Here is an 18,267-nt window from a genome sequence, read left to right as displayed (position 1 = left end):
TGTTCAGTGTATCATTTGGAGGTACTTTACCTAAATGATAAGAGAAAGGTAACCATATAAAATTTTAACTTGTATACTGATTATGTAGGCAGGGGACGAGGGCCTTCATGCTTTGCCTTTGCATCGTGGATCACCCGTTTTTCGTTTTTTTTATTCTTATAAACCAAAATTTTGAATCTTCAGCTTTAAATAAATTTTAAATTTAGAGTTGATTTTAGGTTTTTTTCACTGAATTTTATTTTTAAGCAATATGTATATAAAAACTTTATTATTAAATTATTTTTTATTTCTAAATATGTCGTTTAATTTTTTTTCATAGAAAAGCCAAACAAATCACCCTTGATGTCAATTGTCTGCACTGAATTTTGGCAGCACGTGGAAGTTAATTATACATATGTACTCAGTCAGTTAAAATATATCCTAATTATATTTATTTCTAATATAATATTTATAGTAGCACTGCTTATCCTATCAATTATTTTTTTATTTAAAATTCTTCTTATTTTAATCTCATATACCCCTCCACCTAATTCATTACTTATCTTTGGGTATTATAGTCTTTTCTTTTGAACATTAATATTTGCTAAATAATCTAAGAGTATGTCTAGTGACTCATCTATCACAAACTCCATCTATAAAATAGATGATGATAATGATAAATGGTAAAAAAAAATGGTCCAATATTTCTCTAACACATCCTTAGTTTTTACTTATCATTCATGTAACGATACAAACTTTAAATTTGGAGTTTCTCTCTCCTTACTTTAAATGAGGATGTAAGAATATTTCTTAAGTAGTACATGTCTAAGGGAAATTGATAGTTGATATATATTAATAAAATCAAAATCTATCAAAGTACAAATAAATATAAAGAATGAATACTTTTTTGGATGTATGTTTAAATAGAGATATAGATGACCAAATTTAAATGAGCTACTAACTATGTTTTGAGAATTAGGGTACACAAAACTGTGGTAACCACGTGTTCTGTCGGGGCATGGTAGTGGTATTGGGCAGTAGGGACCAATAAAATTTGGTCGGATTCAAAATTTTGAAAAAAAAAGTATGTGACAGAGAATAATTTACAGTGATGTTTGGTGAAAGAAATAGATGAAAAAGATAAATTTAAACGTAACAACAAAGTGAAAACAAAAAAAGTTGAGAAAGGGAAAATATATTATGCAAGGACGGCCCAATAAAACTCAAAGTGGTAATCGCGATTTTTATGGTCGAAGCCACGCGGTTTGGGCCGGTAACCGCCATTCGTAGGAGCTGGCGCCAGGACCTTAATGGCATGGTTACCGCCCCACAAATAACCGTCCATTATTTAGTGTTTTTTTTCTATAAAATTGATAGTTTTGTAGTTTCTGGTTTAGGTATTTAAAATGTAGCTAAATACTTTAGGTATTTGAATTCTTTAAATATGTAATTGATATGTAGATATTTTATAATAATTGTTTGTAAGTGGATGGTTAATTTACAGTCTAACTATCATGTTATAATAATTTTGTAGGCAGATGGTTATTTTTTTACCATAGGGAAACAATATATGTAGGTAAATTTCAGGTGATATTCTTGTTATAATAATTGTTTGTAGGGATAAATTTGTATTTTCTATGAAGATGTTTGTAGGAACAATGGAAATGGTTGTAGTTAAATATTATGTGAATTAGCATATTATTTATTTCCTGTTTTCCTATAATTTTATACTATTTTTCTAATTCTTTTTTAAATCTTTTTACTCTCAGTTTGCACTATGAACGGTTTTACCCCAAAACCATGCAGTTTTCACCACCCAACCACGATATCGTAGTTTTTTAATTTAATTTTTTTTATTTTAAATTCATCATGGTTTCAAAAACCCTGCCAAGAATACTTACAGTTTATGAGAGTTTTTTTTTCAACATTAATCTCTACTAAATTATTTGTTATTCACCTAGAAAAACAAATTCATCAGAATTGGCTAAACAGTCCAAAAGCACAAACACTATTTGTCGGTAAAATGGGCCCGGGGTGCCCCTACGAGTGTGGCACATGGCAGCCGTGGGTCCAAGAATCCCTAGAAAGGGGGTCGAACCCCAAGAGACACGCGCCCTCGTGACAAATCCCTGGAGGGAACCGCCGGGACTAGGGGTCGAGGTCGGGCCGCCCCGACCCCAGCATGTCCCAGGATTGTTGCAAGACCCACATGCCAAAAAGCGAGGCGTGCTTCTAGAATTCGACCTTCGCATTTAATGCGATAGGAGAGGACCTAGGACACGTGTAACCCGCGTGATAGAAAAGGACACGTGTCTTCCTCACATTTAATGCGAGCAAGCACGCGGGCGCTCCTGTTGGCACCTTTCGCGGAAAAAGAGACGTAAAGTGGCAGACATCTCTGGCAGGGCAGGTATGCCACGCCCTTGCTAGGGCACCAGCCCCCGCTCCATCAAAGTCGCATTTAATGCGACTGGCAAACCGTGAGAGAGAGGAGGGCAGTTGCCCTGTAGCTTGGAACGGTCGCCCACCTCCAAGATGGGACACTGACTGATGAGACCTAGCACAGGAAGCGTGGCCGCCCCCTCGACCAACCATCTGACAGACGGGACCGGGCAAGGACAGTGAGGCTGACACATCCACCTACCCCTTGACGGACTACGACCAACACGACAGCAGCAGATCTTCGTATCACCAAGTCATAGTGTGATGATGATCTACTTGTCAGTAGTTGGTAGGATTAGGACTGTGACAATTGTGATAACTCCTTACTACTATAAAAGAATGCCTTGTTCCATCTAGAAAAGAGATCGGATCCTAGTCATTAGACAGACAATGTCTTCCTAAAAAAGGCTTGTACTCACTTTTCCTGAATGACCAAGCGACAGTTATAAGGTATTACGCTCCTAGTGGCCCGAACCTGTATAACTCTCCGTGTTCATCTCTTTCACAAGAACCTGAACCCTACACCCCTGGGTCGAACTAAAAAAAGAGTTCATCGAACTCCCACTTGAGGAGCTTGCACTCCGACACTATTTCATGCAGACCTGCCACATTTTAGCTGAATCCAGGTAGCTTTCCTGTAAATCTTGGTTTGATTTCTCCTGTTGACAAAAACAATTTAGCAAAGTGAACAGTGAAAAGAAAAATGTGAAAAAGCTTGAGACTGCATTGCCATTTCGCAATCTCATTGGTGTTGACAGCAGCACCGACTTGCTAAAGAAAGGTATATTCTGTTATTGACGAAAACTACTTTAAGTTGCTTGCATTGAGTAAATACAATCAATCAAAGGCCAGCACTGCCTTTGTGTTTTATGACATATTGTACAACTCAACTCCTAACCATGCATCAACAGAATGAGTTGATCTGCCCACAAGAATCTGTTTACAACGGACCAGCCTAAAATCTAGTTTTACGACGCTCTGCTTCGCGTGAGATCCGAGTACCATGACTTCCATGCTTCCACGTAGTGGCCAAAAAGATCGTTCAGTGCTGCAGCATTCAAAAACGGAAGATATTCTGTGAGTTTGTTCCAACGGATCACACTCTTCAATAGAATCAACGTTACATTGACAGAAGGTGAACTACTTGAGAATATCAAACAATACTACTAAACATATCATATATCATGATGAATGCATAATTGGTAATTGTGCGATCAACTTCAATCTTTTTCTGATTAATGAAGTGCAGAACGTAATTGTGCTTCATTCATCAAAACAAGCATTTCAAGGCAACAAGGGCAGTGACTAGGGTTGACAAATTCCCCACCGGGGGCAAGGCATCACCCCAACGGGGCCAGGGTCGGGGACAATTTTTTACCCCACGGGGAATCGGTTGGGGCCCTGTTTTTTTTTTTGGAGACGGGCAGGGGGCAATATTAACCCACGGGAATCTCTACGGGGCCCTGAAATATTTGAAAAATAAAAAAGTTAGGCTTTTTTACACTTGGGCTGGCTACATCTCAGCCCAACAGAAGTGGCAAAGTAGCTAACCCTAGTAGGCTAGCAATGTGTTTGCATCAGTGGCTCACTCCCACCCACATCGGTGGCGCCCTCTCCTCTGGTGGCTACGTAAGCCATCCGCCACCCCCCGCTACCCTCAACGCCAAGTCTTCGACCCTTCCTCTGATTCACCAAGGCACGCCGTCGCCAGCCGCCGCCCTCTACCGCTGAGTCATGACCCCTCTCCAATTCGCCCAAGGCGGCGAGGCCTGACGCCACCCACCACTGTCCTCTTCCCCCCTCTCCGGTTCGCCGAGGCAACGAAGCCCATCACCGCCCTTCACCCCCGACGTCGGTCGCCTCTCCGGTTCGCTCGAGGCAACGAGGGCCAACGCCGCCCGCTGTCACCCTCTGCCCCCGACGCCGACGGCCTACGCGCTCCGCCTGACACCCTGTTCATGGACGGGGACCAGATTTCCCCCGATTTCCAATTCGAGGCCAGGGCCAAGGATCAAAATCAAGGCCAGGGGCGTTCCAGCCATCCCCGCCCCCACCCCGTTGCCAACCCTAGTAGTGACAGCCATTAAAACCGATTCACTCATGTGGACATCACTACATGGCTTTTCTATGCACGAGGCATTGACGTTTTAATTTGATTTTCAAAAACTTAAATACAAAATGCATGCTGGCAAACAACTAGAGGAAACAATGTGTTGACTAACATCTAAGACAAATGTAAAGCAAATATGTGAAGACATAAGGAGCTATACCCTAATTGTGAATATCAGCTAAGGGTTGAAGGTGTGGACTAAACTTATTGATCACACCGACATGAACCTGAATGAATCTAATAAACCCTTCTAGTGTTCACATGCAACAATCCATAAGCACTCATGAATTCCTAAGTTTCATTTGCTTCTTGATGTTTGTGTACACTAGCATTGACGAATCACATGGTATGTAGTATACTGTATACAGCAACCAAAGTGCTAGCTAGACAAATAGACTGCTAGGTAATAAAAGTGGGTTGTTGACTATACAGATAGAGAGAATCAAAGCTCACCTTGATTTTGATACTGCGGACGGAATGAAGAAGCAAGGTTCTCCCAGTCTTGAATACTCTTCCTCTCCCTCTCTTGTACATTGCGGTTATCATGTTCTTGTTTCCTTGCACCAGCAGGGTGGAAGGGACCATAAACAAAGTCGCTCCTGTTCCCTTGTCCTGGTTGCGTGACTTGCGTCTGAAAATTCTTGAATATATTGCCACCATCCTGCGCAAGCTTGCCTTTGTTCTCAGTTGTGGACTCCAACTTGCCCCTCTTATTGTCAATGTTAGTGAGATCAGTACCAAATGCTCTCTTGTTAGGCAACATAATCTTAGTTGGGGGTAAAGCAACCGTGACACCAGTCCCTTCGTTTCGTTTTGGCCGTCCCAGCCACCGGAATGCAGGTTTTCTTGAATCCAACTGCTGTGTCTGAAACAAGCAGCAGAAGATGTCAAGCTAAGAAAAAAATCGCTTAGGTTCAACTGCAATGGCATGCGGTTCTAGATATACCTTCTCAATAAGATTCAAAGAAGACAGAACATTGGCAATGTCGTACAGCCGCCGAACTTTGGCTGTGTTAAAAATATCAGAATCATTGTGAGTTCCAGTTGGATAATATAGACTCTCGCCATTTTGGAATTATACAAAACAAATGTGAATAATTACTTCTCATATTGCTCTCGGCATGTCCCTCTCCAAGGAGCCGCTTTGCAGATTCATCAAGTGTGATCGTCTCGATCTGAATCAAATACAAATTCAGCTAAAATTAACCGCAAAGGTCATCCAACCGAATCGAACAGTTGAGGAACAAATACAGTGTTGTTTACCTCCATGGTGAGGAAGAGCTTAACGAAATTCTGAGTGAGGAGGCCAAGAGACTTCTCCTTCCTATGATCTGAAAACACAGGACACAGTCAATACAAACCACATGTTCCACCTTGCATAGCAAGATGGCAATAAAGTGACAAACCAGCTATACCGGATCGAATCTTGCAGGGGGGCTTATCAGAATGAGTGTCGATGGACTGGCTGAGCTTCTCGCTATCCGCATCCCCATCGGCATCATCTAACTTGTCATCCTCTTCATCATCCGAGACCTTTTAAATCAAAATTCACAAACACAAAAGGTGTCACTATTGCCAGTAGAAGAGCTAATTATTTTTCTCGATTTGCAAAACTACCAGGGGCTAGCAAAAAGAAAATGATAACAAGTCTTACATTAGCAGCAGATGTTTCATCCAGTGATAGTGAAGCCGCGCTGGATACCCCCCTCAGTGCCCTCTCCTGAACCAAACCGAAGTAACAAAATGGTGGGTGCAAAATCAATAAACACATTGAAATTTTGATGTAATTACGCCTCGAGAAGCATACAATGACACAATGGGTAGAACAGAATATCCAAACCTTGAGTTCCGCGAGCGCCGCAGGGACTCCGCCGAAGCCAATCCATGTATACCGATTCTTGGCCCTCCTCACGAGCATCTGCAAGATGGCCAAGCGATGTCTAGCGAATTAAAGAACAGAAGAACAAGTAGCAAATGCTGCAAATCGATGCCATGCGGCCCGTGCATGCAGCTGGTCGAAACAGGATCGCGCAGTCCAAGCAAAAGGAGACGAGGGGATCAAATCCTAACCCCGATGCTCTCGAGCACGTTGACGATGTCGTAGATCCGGCGCCTCTCGACGCCCAGCCGCCTCGCCGCGTCGTCCAGCCCCACCGACTCCACGTCCTCCCGGTCGTACAGTGCCACGAAGCTACGCACAAAACCAAAATCAGCAAACAAAAACCCTCGAGAAGCTGGCGGCTAAACCCAAAACCAAAAAAAAAAAGACCAAATCCGTACTTGGTGCAGAGGAGGCCGAGCGACTTCTGCTTGCGGCTGTACGCGTGGTGCCGGCATGGCTTCCCCTTCCCGACGCCGACGCCGAGGCCGCCACCCCCCGCGCCGTCCACCACCAACCGCGGCGGCATATAAGGGGCAGGCGGCTGGGGCGCGGGCGGCGGAGGCGGCGGGGGAGCAGCATCGGAAGCGGCGGCGGAGGCGGAGGAAGAGGGGGTCGCAGCCGCGGCCATGGCGCGGGGAGGGTTTGGGGGGGAGCGGGCGGGATGGATTTGGTTGGGGAGCGAGCGAGGGAGGGAGAAATGATTTATGCGCGGCGCGCTTCTGTTTTTTTGCGGAGATCTACGGGGTTTGGGAATTGGGCGCGGCGGTCTTTTTTCAAAAGCGCTTCCGCCACACCGCGCGCTGGTGCGGCTCGGTCGGTTTGGAGGATGGGCCCACCTGGCGGTGTGATGGGGTGGCGCGGGGGCGCAGCGGAGCCGAGCGCGAAGTTTCGAAGTGGGACTGCTGTGGCGGCAACGGTGGGACTTGGGAGGGGGCAAACTTTTTCTATCACGTTAAATTTCTATACATTCAAATAAAACATTAAACATATATGAATATTAGAACTAATTATACAGTTATGGGAGAAATTGTGAGACGAATCTTTTGAGTCTAATTAATACGTGATTAGTCATAAGTGCTGCAGTAACCAATATGTGCTAATGACGGATTAATTAGACGCAAAAGATTCGTCTTGTAGTTTCCAGGTGGAATCTGAATTTTTTAATTAGATTACGTTTAATACTTTAAATGTATGATCGTACGTATCGATGTGATGTTTTTACAAAATTATTTTGCAAACTGAAAATAGCCTAAGCCGCGTTCGACATGGGTAAGGTAAGTTAACTTATCCCTGGTACAGAAAATGTAGCAATAGATTAGTACATGATTAATTAATTATTAATTATTAAAAATATAAAATAGATTAATATGATTTTTTAAAACAACTTTTCTATAGAAATTTTTTGCAAAACGTGTGCGCAAGATTAATATATCGTTTAGCAGTTCAGAAAACATGTGCGCGGAAAACGAGCGGGATAAGTTAACTTGTTGGAGGCAACGAACACGGCCCTAGGATGAGATCGGCCATTTTCACTTGAGTTATTACTCCTTTTATTTTTAAAAAAACTCAAACTAAAGGAGACGTGATTACAGTGAATTTAGATATAGGGTTGGCTAGATTCATTGTGTTCGAAAGGATCACAACTATTTTGGGTTGAGTTTTTTTTAAAACGGATAAAGTACTAGTTTGTGAGAATCCTCGATACGACTATTTTTTCTGGCACGAAGAATGCAAGTGCTATACCAATCGGCAGTATGGTTTATTTTCAAAAAATGGTAAGTAGTAATTGATCATAAATCATAATGGAATTCATACCGGTTTATTATCAGACTTGTTTAGAATGCGGAAAACTTCTTAGTTCTAGTGGGAAATGCTAGTGTTATTTTATCACATAATTATTGTACGTTATAAAGTCTAAATTTATCCTATGTAGTCACATTTAATATATTCTTGAATAAGCTAGTATTCATAGAATCGTGTTATTTAGTAGTCTAGTTGTATACATTAATGCAATCAATAACTACACGAAATATTTTTTTTCCTTTTCTGTTTGCTTAGCAACGAGTGCCCAAATCAACAATCAAATGGACCAGATCTTGAGACAGTGAAATCAATGTAGGTAGGTGACATTGTAGAGTACACCAAGCAATGGCAAACTTTTGGAGGCAGTTTGTTGAGCATGATGGCAATCAATTCATTAGATGGTTCGGTGAGAAAAGACAGTCAGGATGTACTCACTCCTTAAAAAATAACCTATATGATGAATCAGACACTCGATTATCCAAATATGTTCTCATAAGTTAATATTTTTTGGGATAGAGAGATGCCTCTAGAGGAGCAACGGTGGAGCTCTAGCAAGGAGTTGATTCCCTAGTGTGGCTGCTCAAAGTAGAGATAATTATTATGATTCAGAACAGAAGTGGTTGTAACTAAAAGCTCAACGTGGAGGCAACTGCAAAAAGGAAATTGATGTGGTGATATTACCAGTATATGTGATCTAACTGAAGCAGAAATGATGATAGTGAATAAAGCTCCAAGTGGAGATGATGGTGCTGTCAAGGAGCTTAGGTTGGAAATATGATTGTGGCTATAGCTCAATGTGGGGATAACGGCTAGTAGCTCATAAGCAGGCCAAGAGAGTAAAATGCTATCAATGAATAGTTGGTGTGCATGCTTTATTTGGTATGTTTAGAATGCGTGAAAAATTATTCATGTGGTAAATGATTGTTCTATTTCTCATGAAATTATTATGATCTCTAGTCCTACACAGTCCTACGCGACCAAACTGTTGGAGTAGTAAGAGTGATGGAATGATGGCTAACTTTTGGAATTACCAACTAGGATTTAGAAGTTGGCAACAATAGGAAAGCTTGAGGTATTAAGTGTGACCATGATGAGGAGCTCAAGGCAGCATGCCAGTGACTTAAACCATGGCTCAAGTTAGAGACAACAACGAACATGAGCTTAAGATGAAGGCACCACAATGCGGAGATCAAGATGGAGGCTAGGATCTAGAGGTTGTTTGAGGGTAAATGGAATTAGGTCAATCAAGGGGTAACAAAATATATGAGTAACTTTCACCAAACTACGTATTTTCATCAAACTATGTATCATAAAACTACATATTTAGTACCAAAATATTCACAAAAGTGTAAACTTAAGGCATCGTATTACAAAACTACATATTTAACACTGGTTTTGCAAAAAAAAACTATAAATTTTGTAACTAAAAAAGTAATAGTACCATGTATTTATAAACTCTAAAATTTGTAGTTATTCAATAACTTCACTAGTAAAATACTTAGTTTTATGATATAGGACTTAAATATGTAGTTTTGGGATAAATTTGGTGCTAAGTCAATAGTTATGAGATACATATCCTTAATTTTGTAGTTTTGTGATAAGTGAATCAATGTACATGTAGTTTTATGAAGTTTACAATTTTTATTGAAAATTATAGAGGGAAGCGGAAACATCTACTTGTTTCAACCCTAAAAAAATTTCGGTTATGTATTTGAACAATCACTTGGGAATAAATTATTTAGAGTATGACTACAACATGGGGTTCCATCACAAGGACGAGATAATTTATGAAGGCTAACATCATCACATGCATCCACATCCTAAATCATGAATTTGGCACAATCCAATCCCCACACCGCACTCTCATGCCCCTGCCCCTTAAACAAATCTACTATCTAAAAAGGGGAGGATGAGTTTAGAGTTGAGAAGAGGAACTAGCGGTGGAAGGTTTATCAATCGTCTAAATCCTTTCACACACCTTGATACATGGTACCTAGGGGGTATTAGACCTATGTTTATGCATCAGTCTTAAGGATATCAATACTTGTGGGTATCAATTCTAGTACCCTAGGTATTGACCGATACATACGAGACTTGGTACCTTGGTGTTAGTCATGATTCCAAAGGTACTGAGACTGATATTGTGAAACTAGGTGAGGATTATATGTTGGACGATGCACTTGTATGCAACGGCCACATCGATTGTGAATCGAAGCTCTAGATCCAACAACTTCGTTGGCCTCCAAGTAAGCTCGTCCAAGTTGAGTCTAGCCCAATCCGACCATGCACCGGGCTAGGCCCATGCCTAGATATTGAAGTCTGAAAGCCCAAAATTTATTAAAAAGCTCAAAAATATCAAAAAAGTCTGGCCTGATCCAAAAAAGCATGGGGTCGAACTTGGCCCGTGCTTTGTTTTTCTGTTAATTGTCAGGCTCAAGCCTAGGTTTTTTTGCTAGACTTTTTCCAGGCCTGACCCAGGTTTGAACATGCCTAACTGCAAGCATGAGACAAATGAGGAGCCATAGTCCTGGTGTTGTTCACCACTCTCATCGTCAACATGCGCTTAGGGTAGATCCAGGGTACGTTTGGATGGTGGTCAAGGTGGGATAGGATATGTCCATTCATATTTTTAGGGATATGGTGATCCAAATTTATGTTTGGTTGGATGGATGTGATGATCCAATGTTTTGTTTGGTTGGATGGATGAGGATGGATGGGATAAGCATATTTAATTACTAATAAATAATAATATTAATTAATCAACATAAATATTATCCTAATTAATACAAATTAACAATGAAATATATCTATCATCATTAATTAACACTAATTTAAACTTGTTAATTACTAATTAATAACAAAACACGTCAATTACCACTAAACAATCACCAATGAACACCGTTAGTGAAGGTGGATGTGCTCATCTAGCCAATTTGGCCGGATACACCCATCCAACGTCTTTATGGAATATTCCTCTTCTGGATCACCCTGTCCAGGTTCGCCCGCGAACCAAACACATCAAAAAACTGGGTGGCCATCTCCCATCTAGGGAAGTCCAGCCAACCAAACACACCCCAAGTAACGAGGAGGATCTAGGTCTCTAGATCTGACACTTGTTGATTCTCACCTGCTGCTCGCTCCACAGTCACCATGTCTGTCCACACAACTAGCATGGAAAAGGAGAATGGCAGAAGAAATAAAGGAGGAAGGGAAAACCGAGAAAACAAGAGGATAATGGCTCCTTTGAATCATAGAAATAAAAAAACAGAGGAATAGTAAAAACATAGTATTCTGACAGGAATACAAGTGTAAAACAGATGATTGCAAATCACAGAAAAAACGTAGGTAGGATTGACCATTTGATTGGACCATAGTAAAGGAATTTAAGGAAAGATAAAGGCTCATGAGATTTTTTTCCATGAGGTTTTAGCTCTTGTTATATTTCCTCCAAAATTTGCATAGAAAGAGACAATCCATAGAAATTTCATAGGATTTCATAGGGTTTATTCCTTTGATTCAAAGGACTTTTGTAGAAAAAATTCCTATAGAAATAAAATTCTCTAAAATTCCTATAAATTTCCTTTGAATCAAAGAGGGCCTAAAGTATGATGGGTGGTGTGTCGTTAAGTATTCCGTCGCCTAGATGGAAAACCATGCAGCAATATTTGATAGGAAAATGCTACAATCTTTTCTTCCGATCTCAGTACGGTCAAGCGTAACGATGCGAAGGGCAGGAGAGAAACACAACAATGTTCATAGTCCCTAAAGCCTAATTAGAAGATAAACGTTTTATCCACAAAAATTTTCGTACAGTGCTGTACTTCACAATTCTTTACGACGAATGTAGTGCCTTTTGTCGCTTATAGAGAATGGTACAATCTGGTTATCTGCAAAGCAAGTCCGCCACCGCGAAGGAAAAAAAAATGTTCTATTGGTTGACAAAAAATTTACTGCCCCTGTGAACCATATGGCCGTAATGCTGTTCTATTTCCTATGTACACGGTTCAGTACAAAAATCAGCTTGACTTTGACGATATGGCAGCAACAATTTCATCACGTGCCTTCTCAAGCGCACCTGGCAAGTTCTCCGGCTTCCGTCCACCAGCCTGGGCAAAATTGGGCTTGCCACCGCCGCCTCCGCCGCAGAGTTTGGCGATCCCGCCGACGAACTTCCCTGCCTGGATTCCCATCTTGACGACGCCCGGGCTGAAGGCCGCAACCAAGCTGACTTTGCCATCACCCGGGCTTGAACCTAAGATCACAGCGGCAGGGTCTTCAAGGGCGTCCACGAGATACTCTGCAGCGCTCTTCAGACCGTCGGCATCCACCTCCCCCATGTTTTCAACCACAACTCTGCATAGCACAGATTTTGGGATGGATTTGATTGTGTCAACAGCCAAATGCTATTAATTTCTGATAGAAAGTGACATGACTGAAGACCGGATGTGAGTGGTGAAAGCGGAGGTGTCGTAATCGTACCTCACGTTATCAGCGTTTGTAGCTTTACTTGCAAGGGATGCTGCTTTAAGCACTGCGATTTTGCTGCGTAGAGATGATACTTCATTTCTGGCTGATCTTAGTTCTTCAAGAATCGTTTCTACTCTGCTGTTCACATCTTCAGCCTTGACCTGTACAGGTTATTTAAGTAGATGAACGTCAATTGAAAAACACAAATGGAAAACATAATCAGCATGGTTTGATATTGCAACTATCAATAATCCTAGACATGGATGAACATGTTGTTGGCCATTTGCTTGTCACCAACATGACGTCTCTAATCAGGTTAAAGAGTAAATTTGTTGCTAACATGCTGTGTCTGAACACCAGTGCCTATGGTCAACAACAGTAAGAAGCATGCATGTTTAACTATTTGAACATAGGACTAAGAAGTAAACGATCATTACATTCACATAGTATGGCAACCAAGCTCATGAACAAAAAACAAGAGAAATCAGAAGGGTAGAAGCATGAACACCATCATACCTTAAGAGATGAGCATAAGCGCCGCATATAGTTGTCACGGGCACAAATGTACTCAACAAATGCATCACCTGCAACTGCCTCAATCCTTCTGACTCCAGAAGCTATTCCCTGTTCTGAGATAATCTTGAAACCACGAATCTCAGCAGTATTACTCACATGAGTTCCACCACAGAGTTCCATCGATACCCCAGGGACCTCTACAACTCTGACCTATGAGAACAAAACATTTAAAATTATCTTATTGATGGGTGAAATATTGGCTATGCTACTATTCATTGTTCTATGCTCCTTTAAGTTCGTACTTTCATATGCACTTGACACTTTGGTAATCAGTCATGTCATTGCAATATCCTAATTTTTCAGGGCACTATCTTTTTTTTTTCTTGAAAAAAATCTATACATTTATACTAACCTGCTCGCCATATTTCTCTCCAAACATAGCAATTGCACCAGCATTTTTTGCATCCTGCAGATTCATCACTTTTGTCTCGAGATGTGTACCACTGCCAACCCACTCGTTTACAAGTGATTCAATTTTCATTAATTCCTCTTCAGAAAGGGGGCGATGGAAATTGAAGTCAAATCGCAGACGGTCAAATGCCACAAGGGATCCTGCCTGTGATGTTTCTGCACCAATGACACTTTTAAGAGCAGATTGTAGGAGATGTGTTGCAGTATGATGGACCTAGAAAAGTCAGAAAGAAAATCAAAGTTAGCATAGGAAGGTAAGAGACCAGACCAAGGAAGCCATGAAGAGTATGGGCCTAAATTCAAACCGCATTTGCATATAATAGAAAATGTTTCATATGTCTACAATTTAAGCAGTAAGCAGTCACAGAACAGAAGAAATTAACCATCAATAGCAAATGCTCCTATTTTTCTCTTTAAAGTCGTATTTACACCTGATTAGATAGATTTTTCAGAAACCACATCAAGTACATACAAAGTTGAGTTAAAGTGAATTAAAATAAAACAAATTATAGTTGAACTTGAAAGTGAAAAGGCTGTCTACCAGAAAAAAACAATCTTATGCCTCCATGATTTCATACCTTAGCCCCCTGCCTCAATTTTGCATCAACAGCAGCATCAATCTCCTTCCCTACCTCTACTGACCCCTGTTTAATTGTGCCTTTGTGAACAAAGATATTCCCCAGGGACTTTTGGACGTCATTGATTTCTATGACTGCCTTTTGTTTTGCATCTTCTCCGTAAACATATAAGAAACCATTATCCCCCACTTGACCACCTGATTCAGCATAAAATGGTGTCCGATCTAATACTATTTCTACATCAGAACCTTCTGAAACTGCGCTCACTGGGTTTCCATTAACTAAAAGACCTTTAACAACAGCAGTTGCAGAAAGAGAGTCATATCCCAGAAATTCAGTATCAGGGATACTCTTCACAATCTCAGTCTCATTTCCTACAGAAAGTTTAACTACATTATGAGCAGCCTGAGATTGTTTCCGTTGGTTTTCCATTTCAATATCAAATCCCTTAATGTCAACACTAACACCCCGTTCACCTGCTATTTCATCTGTAATCTCTAGTGGAAAACCATATGTATCGTAGAGAAGAAAAACATCTTTTCCAGATAGACAAGGCTTACTGCCATTATTACCAGCACTTAATAATGCCTCATCCAGAAGTTCATCTAATAACTTTTCACCTCTTTCCAAAGTCTGAACAAATCGCAGCTCCTCCCTTTGAAGTTCTCCAAGAATTGATTTCCGTCTAGATTCAACATCTGGATCTATCTCCATGCTAAGACCAATCGCTACCTCAGCTAGTGAAGGTAAGAAGGCACCTTCTGAATTTCCATGCCCATCACCTCTTATACCTATCAGTCTACCAGTTCGAACTACTCTTCTTATAAGCCTTCGGACAACATATCCCCTCCCAATGTTCGAGGGGATGACCCCATCTGATATGAGATAAACAACTGCTCTCATGTGATCCCCAATAATCTGGAAAAAAACATAAAGAAAAGTTATGTATGACCTCCTTATCTATCATGCAGCTAGTATAAGATCCTGAATAGCATACTTTAAGATTTGTCTTCATAGCATCATCAGCTGTGCTGTAGGACACTATTGCCATGCTTGCTGCCTTTTCAATAATTGGGAAAATCAAATCTGTCTCGTAGTTGTTTGGAACCTATGACAACAATTGAGTTAGAGTACATCTTATAATTAAAGGGATGGCATAAATGAATTATTTTTTAAGTTTCATAAAAAGAAAGAAAGAAAAAGATGGTAAGAAATACCTTTTGAAGAATACGTGCCATACGCTCAAGGCCCATCCCTGTATCAATGTTCTTTTGTTTCAATGGTTCAAGTGATCCATCATCCTTTTTGTTGAATTGCATGAAGACGAGATTATAGAATTCGATGAATCGGCTATCATCACCCAAATCCTGCATACAACTATATGTATATCACTAGTTTCAGTTAATGGTGAATCCCTTGCATACAACATGGAAAAATTCTGCAAATTTCTTAACTAGTGACACCACAGAGTTTTTACATACCGCATCTGAGGATCCTTTCTCAGGATAGAAATCATAATAAATTTCAGAACATGGGCCACAGGGTCCAGTTGCACCACTAGTCCAAAAGTTATCCTCCTCGCCCAACCTTTTTATCCGCTCTTTTGGTACACCAACCTTGACAAAATGAATAGATATAAAATCTCTCACACATAATGTTACTGATTACTTAAACAGGCACAGAATATCGTTTAAAGATAATGCACCAGCCACTATGTTACCATACACAATCCCATGCACCTCTTGAACATAATATGCATATTTTGACAACCATACCATAAACAACTTGTCAGTGATTAATCAGTAATGCATGGTCTAATTTACCATGAAGAATAACAGTGAGATGCGGTTAAAATGTAAATATCCATTGCAGTGATAACATATACAAAAAAAAAAGCTCTTCAAGATCGCAGAAAGATGGAAATCCTGGATAACTGACCTCATTGTGCCAAATTGAAAATGCTTCATCATCATCTTCAAAAACACTAATCCATAATCTTTCTGGGGGTAACCCAAACCTAAACAAATAACACACACACGAAAGAATGAAAGGTATGAAATTAAAACAACAAAAGAATGTGAGAATATCAAGCCTAGTAAAGCAGTAATACGGTATACACTAAAACAGCATGTTAATGGTTGGAAAGAAGTCCAATATGCAAGCCAGTAGCATCGGCACAAAATCAAAGACATATGTAGGAACACTGATCATCCCGATACAGTGTTCTAACTTTGTAATAGCATTACTGGGCACAAGTATGGTATTATATTTTCAGATGAAATCAGAGCAGCTCAATACACTGAAGCTTGCCATAAGCATTTGAACAACCCTAAAATATCTGGAAGTTTTTCTCCTTTTTTTCTTGAAAATGGACCTGGAGGCACGTGTATTTTTTGACACAATTTTTGTAGTAAAAATCAGTCATATGGCAAACTTTTCCAATGAAAAGCTTAAAATCTACCAATACGGAAATCACACTCCATAGGAAATAAGGAAATTGTTCATACTCCTTGGTTGTCAGCTCCCATGCCCATGTGATTGCTTCCTTCTTGAAGTAATCACCAAAGCTGAAGTTCCCAAGCATCTCAAAGAAGGTCTGATGTCGAGTTGTGCGCCCCACATTTTCAATGTCATTTGTCCGTATACATTTCTGGGAGGTAGTGGCACATGGAACACGCCTAGGTTCCTAGAAGGAGCAATACAAGTACTTCAAGACGAAGATATAAGAAACACATGCAGGTTGCAACATAGTTTGCTCTCACTTAATCTATAAAGAATGAGGAGTAACCCATTGTGTTACTACTATTATCAAGGCAACAATTCTAGTTTTAAACTGGATTCTTCCACATAGGCATCATGATTACCACGGGGCATTCCATGTCCTAGAGAATTTCACTCGTTTACTGAAATATGAAATTAGATTTACACTGTTACATGTAAACACTGATGCTCATTCACTTGCTACGTACTACTAACCCCTCTTATAATTGCTAATGAGCATTTTTCCCCGGAATCTGAACTCGTGAAACAAGACAATGCCATAGACTTGTCACTCGTGTAGGTTTTGCTTCCTGTAACTGGAAAAATTATGTACATTTAAATGTCAACAAGAAAATTAAACAACTTTGTAATATGCTCAATGTAAACGATGATACTTTTTTTTCAGTGTTCCCTGTTTTCTCAAACACATATGTAGGATGAGGATAACCATATTTATCAAATACATTTAGTTATGGGTAAGCGCAAGTGTTATGCCGAATGCCATATGTATTATGAGAATCACCTTGCCAAGGAATATAGGCTTGAACTGAAGCATCCCAGCGATAGTGAGGAACACGGTAGGGTCATCTGGCACAAGCGACGAGCTGGGGAGGATCTTATGGCCACGTGCAGCATAGAAATCGAGGAAACGTCGCCGAATGGCGCCCCCACTCCACTCCCCCGAACTAGCTGTGCCCACCTCATGAGTTGCCGATTCGACTGAGGCAGTGGATTACATTCAATTTCACCGCAATCTCGAACCGAACCACACAGACCAAGCAGAAACTCACTAGTACTAATCATTGATCAGACCAAAGGAGGAGCACTAAACCTGACGAGCTGCTCCTCACGAGCATCCCGCTCTTACGAGCCGAGCCCCTCCTCGCCATGCCATCTCCCACACAGACACGGCCCAGCCCTGCAGCGCCGCCATCAAACATCAAAGTCTGCACCTCTTTACAAAAAAAAATCGATACGGCAGGTCGCGAGTTCGAGCAGGCGGCATAGCAGGGAGGAGGAATGAGAGTGAGTTACCACGGGGTCGGGCAGAGGGGCGGAGGCGGCGGCGGGGGAAGAGAGGCAGGGGAGGGAGGAGTGCCTGGAGGCGGCGGGCGGGCGCGGTGGAGAGGAGTGGGAGAGGGCGGGAGGCGGCGGTGGGGGAGAGCGCGGCCGCCTCCATGGGAGAGGGAGAGAGAGCTCCGCCTCCGCGCGCGTATGGTGTTTGTGGCTTTAGCTTGCTGGCGTCGCGAGGATTATCG

The 18,267-nt window shown here is 41.2% G+C and overlaps 2 protein-coding genes across 2 annotated transcripts; both read right to left on the bottom strand.

Annotated features, from left to right (window-relative positions):
* Positions 1 to 3,155: 3,155 nt before the first annotated feature.
* Positions 3,156 to 7,041, bottom strand: LOC102707682 (E2F transcription factor-like E2FE). Its single transcript, XM_006655899.3, has 10 exons — positions 6,812 to 7,041; positions 6,602 to 6,722; positions 6,372 to 6,449; positions 6,186 to 6,251; positions 5,947 to 6,064; positions 5,795 to 5,862; positions 5,634 to 5,706; positions 5,478 to 5,539; positions 4,985 to 5,396; positions 3,156 to 3,469 (listed from the first exon to the last, which is right to left on the bottom strand). The coding sequence occupies exons 1-10, from the start codon at positions 7,039 to 7,041 to the stop codon at positions 3,390 to 3,392; spliced, it is 1,308 nt and encodes a 435-aa protein (XP_006655962.3). The 3' UTR covers positions 3,156 to 3,389.
* A 5,104-nt stretch (positions 7,042 to 12,145) lies between these two features.
* On the bottom strand, positions 12,146 to 18,267 carry LOC102716790 (alanine--tRNA ligase, chloroplastic/mitochondrial). The gene is made up of 13 exons (XM_006656776.3): positions 18,044 to 18,267; positions 17,841 to 17,927; positions 17,532 to 17,728; positions 16,756 to 16,934; positions 16,187 to 16,265; positions 15,730 to 15,864; positions 15,466 to 15,615; positions 15,246 to 15,356; positions 14,249 to 15,166; positions 13,612 to 13,884; positions 13,200 to 13,409; positions 12,696 to 12,844; positions 12,146 to 12,569 (listed from the first exon to the last, which is right to left on the bottom strand). Exons 1-13 carry the CDS (start codon positions 18,186 to 18,188, stop codon positions 12,233 to 12,235), a joined length of 2,970 nt encoding a protein of 989 aa, XP_006656839.2. The 5' UTR covers positions 18,189 to 18,267; the 3' UTR covers positions 12,146 to 12,232.

This window comes from Oryza brachyantha, chromosome 6 (genome assembly GCF_000231095.2).
Source record: "Oryza brachyantha chromosome 6, ObraRS2, whole genome shotgun sequence".
NCBI lineage: Eukaryota > Viridiplantae > Streptophyta > Magnoliopsida > Poales > Poaceae > Oryza > Oryza brachyantha.
The sequence above is the reverse complement of the archived record's forward strand: the minus strand, read 5'-3'. Positions and strand labels throughout refer to the sequence as shown.

Coding starts and splice junctions, on each gene's coding strand:
- LOC102707682 (XM_006655899.3), bottom strand. CDS start 7,041: ATGGCCGCGGCTGCGACCCCCTCTTCCTCCGCCTCCGCCGCCGCTTCC. Junction 6,450..6,601: donor ACGTGCTCGAGAGCATCGGG/GTTAGGATTTGA, acceptor GCCATCTTGCAG/ATGCTCGTGAGGAGGGCCAA. Junction 6,065..6,185: donor ATGAAACATCTGCTGCTAAT/GTAAGACTTGTT, acceptor TTGATTTAAAAG/GTCTCGGATGATGAAGAGGA.
- LOC102716790 (XM_006656776.3), bottom strand. CDS start 18,188: ATGGAGGCGGCCGCGCTCTCCCCCACCGCCGCCTCCCGCCCTCTCCCA. Junction 17,729..17,840: donor CGTGAGGAGCAGCTCGTCAG/GTTTAGTGCTCC, acceptor CCACTGCCTCAG/TCGAATCGGCAACTCATGAG. Junction 13,410..13,611: donor GAGAGAAATATGGCGAGCAG/GTTAGTATAAAT, acceptor TTGTTCTCATAG/GTCAGAGTTGTAGAGGTCCC.